Source organism: Clarias gariepinus, chromosome 2, assembly GCF_024256425.1.
Source record: "Clarias gariepinus isolate MV-2021 ecotype Netherlands chromosome 2, CGAR_prim_01v2, whole genome shotgun sequence".
NCBI classification, from domain to species: Eukaryota; Metazoa; Chordata; class Actinopteri; order Siluriformes; family Clariidae; genus Clarias; species Clarias gariepinus.
Genome location: NC_071101.1, coordinates 51662919 through 51670000, shown reverse-complemented (window position 1 = coordinate 51670000; position 7082 = coordinate 51662919). Strand labels below are relative to the sequence as shown.

At 43.7% G+C, this 7082-nt stretch overlaps 1 protein-coding gene across 1 annotated transcript; it reads right to left on the bottom strand.

Annotated features, from left to right (window-relative positions):
* Positions 1-99: 99 nt before the first annotated feature.
* akirin2 (akirin 2) lies at positions 100-4284 on the bottom strand. Its single transcript, XM_053481778.1, has 5 exons — positions 3766-4284; positions 1864-1977; positions 1176-1325; positions 901-972; positions 100-712 (listed from the first exon to the last, which is right to left on the bottom strand). The coding sequence occupies exons 1-5, from the start codon at positions 3956-3958 to the stop codon at positions 702-704; spliced, it is 540 nt and encodes a 179-aa protein (XP_053337753.1). The 5' UTR covers positions 3959-4284; the 3' UTR covers positions 100-701.
* Positions 4285-7082: the final 2798 nt, after the last annotated feature.

The window sequence follows — 7082 nt, the reverse complement described above, 5'->3', positions numbered from 1 at the left end:
CACTGCGGTGTCACATAATACATACATTCCTATAAATAGACACAATTATCAAATGATACATTTACAATGTTACACAAAGCGAAAAGGAGTCACAGGGTGTGTTGTGTAAACTGTTTATTGGGATACATCATCAAATAAAAGTCAGATAAAGGGTTCAAATCCAGCAGCCGGGACGCAGACGCGCAGAAGCAGACGCGCAGAAGCAGACGCGCAGAAGCAGACGCGCAGAAGCAGACGCGCAGAAGCGTCCCCCCGAGCCGAGGACAAACGACATCATTTAAAACAAGAGGGGAAAAAACTTTATCAAAATATACCAGTGATTTGTACATGTGAATGCTGCACCTTTACAAAGACAAGAGGAGAGGACTAAAAACTCACACACACACACACACACACACACACACACTCACACACACACTCACACACTCACACACTCACACACACTATGGAGGATAAGATGAAATGATGTTTTTAACTGGCATTAAAAGAGAGAAGTGTAATAAATATGAGATGTGGAAATTAAAAACACACACACACACACACACGCACACACACACGCAGGGCCGAGGTGTGCACCAGCAGCACAGCAGCTCTGATTAACTGTTACACTGAAGTAAAGTCTGGTGACTCCGGGAAGCGCAGACCCTGACCACACGGAGCAGCAACTGTGGAGATCTACACACACACACACACACACACACTCACGACACATCTGACACACACACACACACAGAGGGAGGGAGAGAGAGAGAGGGAGGTCAAACCAAAATCTGCATCTCGATTCAGACTGAGACTCAGTACTGCATTGAACACCTGAATCTGTTACTATGACAACCAGTCAGTGTGTGTGTGTGTGTGTGTGTGTGTGTGTGTGTGTGTGTGTACAGTGCAGGAACTCACAGCTTGCAGGTTGCTCTCCAAACCTTCGCATGAGCTGATCATGAGTGAACTTCACAAACGTGTCGTATTGTTCTGTGAACACACACACACACACACACACACACACACACACACACACAAACACACACACGAATCCAGTTTGATAACTGCAGTATTTTATTTTAGGCAGAAACTGAAAGATCTCTCACAGCAGCCCTGCGTAGTGCACTGACACACACACACACACACACACAGGGCTGTTCAGTAGAGTTGTTGTTGTTGTTGTTGTTGTTTACCTGCGAGTTTAGCGATGAGCGTCTCCTCGTACTCCTCCCTCACCTTGTCCTCTCGCTCCTTCAGTCGACGCTCACAGATCAGACCCACCTGCTTCAGACTGAACAGAGGCTGCTCCCTTCTACTGGGGGACAACGAGCCCACACACACACCTGACACACACACACACACACACACACACACACACACACACACACACACGAGTTACAGGACCTGTAGTCCAAACAGACAGGAAACACTTCAATGACATTTGAGACGACAGTGCAGACTAGTGTGAGGATGATGATGATGATGATGAGGAGGGTAATAGTGATTAGTTCTGTGGTGATAAGTGATGTGTGTGTGTGTGTGACACCTCACCACTAATCACCCACCAGTCACACACACACACACCCCACTGACCCCCACCAGTCACACACACACACACACACACACACCCCACTGACCCCCCATCAATCACACACACACCCCACTGACCCCCCATCAATCACACACACACCCCACTGACCCCCCATCAATCACACACACACACAACTGACCCTCATCAATCACACACACACACACACACACACCACTAATCCCACCATCCCCATGTGATCAGTGGTGTGTGTGTTAGATTAGTTGTGCATGATGGTGGTAATTAGCCGTGTGTGTGTGTGTGTGTGTGTGTGTGTGTGTGTGATTAGTCACCAGTGATGGAGGTGCTGGGCTGGGGGTCGATGAGGGGTGGGTCTGTGAAGCTGGTCTCCAGGTGTCGTCTCTTCATGCGTTTATACTCCTGTTTAATGTTGTGCAGAATTTGTTCTGAGGGGAAAAATGTCACACACACACACACACACACACACACTTTTCATGACTGTGCTTTGAGGAAAAGCTTTGTTTATAAATCTAATCTAATCATGCAGAGACAGTGTGGAGTGTGTTATCCGTTAGCCCGGTGAGCTGTAGCCGCGGGGTCAGGGGTCAGGGGTCAGGGTCAGTGAGGGGACGCATGCCTAAAAACTGTTTGGTTTCTTAGTTGTTGTATTTATACACTGTACTGTCTCTACTGTATATTCACACATGGATTCTGCTGTAACAGAGACGTCCCCTCACTGTGGACTAATAATGTTACACCTGGTCTACACCGCGGACGCCTCAGAACCTTACTCAGTGTTAGTGCTAGCTAGAGTTAGTGTTAGTTAGAGTTAGTTAGATAGTGTTAGTTAGTGTTAGTTAGAGTTAGTTAGAGTTAGTTAGAGTGTTTGTTAGTGTTAGAGTTAGTTAGATAGTGTTAGTTAGAGTTAGTTAGAGTGTTTGTTAGTGTTAGTTAGTTAAAGTGTTAGTTAGAGTGTTTGTTAGAGTTAGAGTGTTTGTTAGTGTTAGTTAGTTAGTTAGAGTGTTAGAGTGTTTGTTAGTGTTAGTTAGTTAGAGTGTTTGTTAGAGTTAGTTAGAGTGTTTGTTAGTGTTTGTTAGAGTTAGAGTGTTTGTTAGAGTTAGAGTGTTTGTTAGAGTTAGAGTGTTTGTTAGTGTTAGTTAGTTAGTTAGAGTGTTTGTTAGTGTTAGTTAGTTAGTTAGAGTGTTTGTTAGTGTTAGTTAGTTAGTTAGAGTGTTTGTTAGAGTTAGTTAGAGTGTTTGTTAGAGTTAGTTAGAGTGTTTGTTAGTGTTAGTTAGAGTGTTTGTTAGAGTTAGTTAGAGTGTTTGTTAGTGTTAGTTAGTTAGAGTGTTAGTTAGAGTGTTTGTTAGAGTTAGAGTGTTAGAGTTAGTTAGAGTTAGAGTGTTAGAGTTAGTTAGAGTGTTTGTTAGAGTTAGTTAGAGTGTTTGTTAGTGTTAGTTAGTTAGAGTGTTTGTTAGAGTTAGAGTGTTAGAGTTAGTTAGAGTTAGAGTGTTAGAGTTAGTTAGAGTGTTTGTTAGAGTTAGTTAGAGTGTTTGTTAGAGTTAGTTAGTTAGAGTGTTAGTTAGAGTTAGTGTTAGTTAGAGTGTTTGTTAGAGTTAGAGTGTTTGTTAGAGTTAGTCAGAGTGTTTGTTAGTGTTAGTTAGTTAGAGTGTTAGTTAGAGTTGGGGTGTTAGAGTTAGGTAGTTAGAGTGTTAGAGTTAGTGTTAGTTAGTTAGAGTGTTAGTTAGAGTTAGTGTTAGTTAGAGTTAGTGTTAGTTAGAGTTAGTTAGAGTGTTAGTTAGTGTTAGTTAGTTAGAGTGTTAGTTAGAGTTAGTGTTAGTTAGTTAGAGTGTTAGTTAGAGTTAGTGTTAGTTAGAGTGTTAGTTAGAGTGTTAGAGTTAGTGTTAGTTAGTTAGAGTGTTAGTTAGAGTGTTAGAGTTAGTGTTAGTTAGTTAGAGTGTTAGTTAGAGTTAGTGTTAGTTAGAGTGTTAGTTAGAGTTAGTGTTAGTTAGTTAGAGTGTTAGTTAGAGTTAGTGTTAGTTAGAGTGTTAGTTAGAGTTAGTGTTAGTTAGAGTTAGTGTTAGTTAGAGTTAGTGTTAGTTAGAGTGTTAGTTAGAGTTAGTGTTAGTTAGTTAGATAGTGTAAGTCAGGGTTAGTGTTAGTTAGAGTTAGTGAGCTGTCTGTCCAGCAGTATCTGAGTGTGTGTGTGTGGGGGGGGGGGTGTCAGTGTGTCTCACCTGGAGTGGGCGTGGTGTTCCCCTGGCTGAAAGGTGAGGGCTCGAGCCGCAGGTACTTCCGGGGGGAGGAGGAGGGGGAAAAGGTGACGGAGGGGGAGGGGGAGCCCGGGGCACAGCGCCTGCGCTTCGGGGAGCTCTGGGTCAGAACCGGGTCGAACTCCAGAGACCGCTTCAGGGTGGCACCGCACGCCATGGCCACACACACACACACTTACACACACTTACACACACACCGTCTGTCTGTCTGTCTGACTGACGCCGCCGCAGCTCCAACAATAAACTTGACTTTTATCACGTCACACTGGGTCTCCGCGCTGTACAGTCCGCTGTGGGGTGGTGTACGGGTGGTGTACGGGTGGTGTACGGGTGGTGTACCGGTGGTGTACGGGTGGTGTACCGGCGGTGGACCCGTTTATCCGGTCGTCAGTAGCGGATTAGCTCTGATTTTAGCCCGAGTCTGTCCGCGCGCGCCTCCGCTCTACCGGCCCAGACAAACTGCGTCAGTGCGCATGCGCGGTCTGAGAGCGGGGCCTGTCGGGAGTTGGAGTTTAAGGTCTCCTCGTGCTCCCCTATTGGGCGCCATAATGCACTCCATTACCCGTGATGCACCGGGAGCCGAGGCTTTAAACGGTTAGTTTGTGGGATTTAAAAGACGCTGCAGTTTAAAAACCCCCAGCACTTCCGGTTTAAACATCACCTCACGTCACACACACACACACACACACACCTCCTCAGTCTCTCTCTGTTTCTCTCATAACTCAAGTTTAATATTCAGAGGAACCTGCAGTACAGACCTGGAACTCAATAATAATAATAATAATAATAATAATAATAATAAATCTGATTAAAGTCAAATGAAATTAGATGAAACTTTCCACCTGGATGGTGTCCAAGCTCGAGTGAGACACAGTGGGATGAGTGCATCAGTGTATCAGGGGGTTATATAGAGGAATAAAGGGAGTGTTCACTCTCAGGACTGAGTTCTGTACAATCAATAGTCCCGCTTTGACTCGAACGCCCCCGGTACACAGCCGTTTAAGGCCCAGACTGGGTGTACACCAGTCCAGTACGGGTCAGATGAGTGCAGTGTGACACGGGCTGGTGGTGTGTGTGTGTGTGTGATTGGCCCATCGGCCTCAGATATAAACCCTTCTGTATCAAAAGTGTGCGTTAAGAATCCCCCATCCCTCTGTTTCTCCAGACTCTCTGAGTGAACTAGTCTCCAACACACTCTTTATACACACTTACACCAGACTCACAACACCGTGAGCACTAATTAGATGAAAATCAGGTGTAGTAGAAGCCACACGTGTCCGAGGCCTCACTGATCCGAGAGCTTTAGAGGCGGTGAAACATCACCATCGTAATAACACCCTCCCAGGAGGTGACTGCTGACCCCCGTGCGTAGTGGTGGCTGTGGTTCCTCCTGTGGTTCCTCCTGTGGTTGCTGTTGCAGCCATTGTTGTAGTTAGTTTAGTTGTTGTTTATGTTGTAGTTGATGCAGTCGTTAGTGTTGTGTCGTAGTAGTTAGGTAGGAGTTAATTTAGTTCATGTAGTTCATGGTATCAATACTATAGCTGTAGTTAATGCTGTAGCTGTAGGTGTAGTTTATGTAGTTAATGCTGTAGTTTATATAGTCTTAGGTTTAAAAGAAGATGAGTCTGTCTGAAATAAGTTCTGAGCTAAATTAAGAGAGTTATTGCTTGTTGTTTCCGCCGCACAGCCAATCAGGGGCGTCTATGAGCTCGCGTACGTTGAAGAAGAAGCGGCTATCGCTTTCCTCCAAGTGTGTGACTCCGCCCCTAATGTTGCGTGAGCGAGCAGTTTAAAAAGATGCGGTCAGCTGGCGTCACATGGTTAGGAGGAAACACGTGATAGTCTTCGGTCCTCCCGACTCAGTGGTAGTAGTAGCCTTAATGTGGAGCCCCCTAGTGACGGGGAGGAGTTGGCCACGACTAAATTAGGGAGAAAATCGGGGGAAAAAACACGTCAGACACATGTCAGATTCAATGGTCTCCACACCATTGGATATATTTTCTGTTCACTCACTCACTCACTCACTCATTCACTGATATGAATATTTTCACGTAAATATTATATTTGCACATAAGAATCTCTCCATGATAAATGACTCGTGGTAAAATGACTTCAGTTTCAAATAATCATTCGACGCTGGACACAAACAGCAAAAAGCATAATAATAATAATAATAATCAGAGTAATAATAATCATCATTATGCTTTTTGCTGTTTATGTCCAGCATTGAATAATGATTTCAGCACAAATGGCTGGAGTGACTGAAATAAAGCTGCTCACATGGCACTTTAAACCTGCAGTGTTTATTCAGTAAGTATATGTTTGTGCTCTGCCGGTTTACTGGGGAACAGATTTTACAGTTTGTCTGCTTTGCAAAAGTCGCTCCCTTTATGATCTGTGTATATGTTATGACTGAAAGAAAGCTGCTCGTATCGGCTCATATCGACGTCGGGTTGATCAAAGGGGAGATGAAAAGTGCAAAGTGAAAGTGTGTACCAAAGTCAGCAGCTTTATTTCAGTCATAAAATCCTCAGATCACAAACAACAACATGGGACAATGTGTGTGTGTGTGTGTGTGTGTGGCTGAAATGTGCTTGTGAATAAGACTTTCAGTGCGCGCTCTTTCACTTTGCTGAGTTTTGATATATATATAGATTTATAAGAGATTTATCTGTTTAAATGCAGTTTCTCTTCACATAATCCCACAGAAATACAACAAACAGATTTACACTCCATAAATAAGCGCTGCCAATGTGAGACGCTTTAGTTCAGTCAGAACACACTACTGTATAACATGTGTGTGTGTGTGTGTGTGTGTGAGAGAGAGAGACCTAACCCCTAACACACTGCAGTCTCAGAGCAGCACTGCTCACCACAGTCAGAAGGTTTTTCAGCTAGGATAAAAAATGAAAATATTCTGTTCAATAATGACTGGGGGGGGGGGGGGATTCATGAAAGTGTCTTATTAAAGTGTCTTGTTACTCGCAGAAATGAAATATAGAGTGTGTGTGTGTGTCCAAGTGTGAGAGCCCGAGAGACATGGCGTACACACACACACACACACACACACAACACCCTGAATATCACTAACTAACTACAATTTAACATCACCACTGTTCACACAGCTGTTGTTATTGTTCTTATTATTGACCTTATATATTTTAGTATTTATTTTAGTTGTGTACCTGATATGATATTCTTCCATATCTAATATGTTTATCATGTTTATAAAGTCAGATGGATGTTATTTATAATGTAATTAATGTTTAATAATTGCTTTG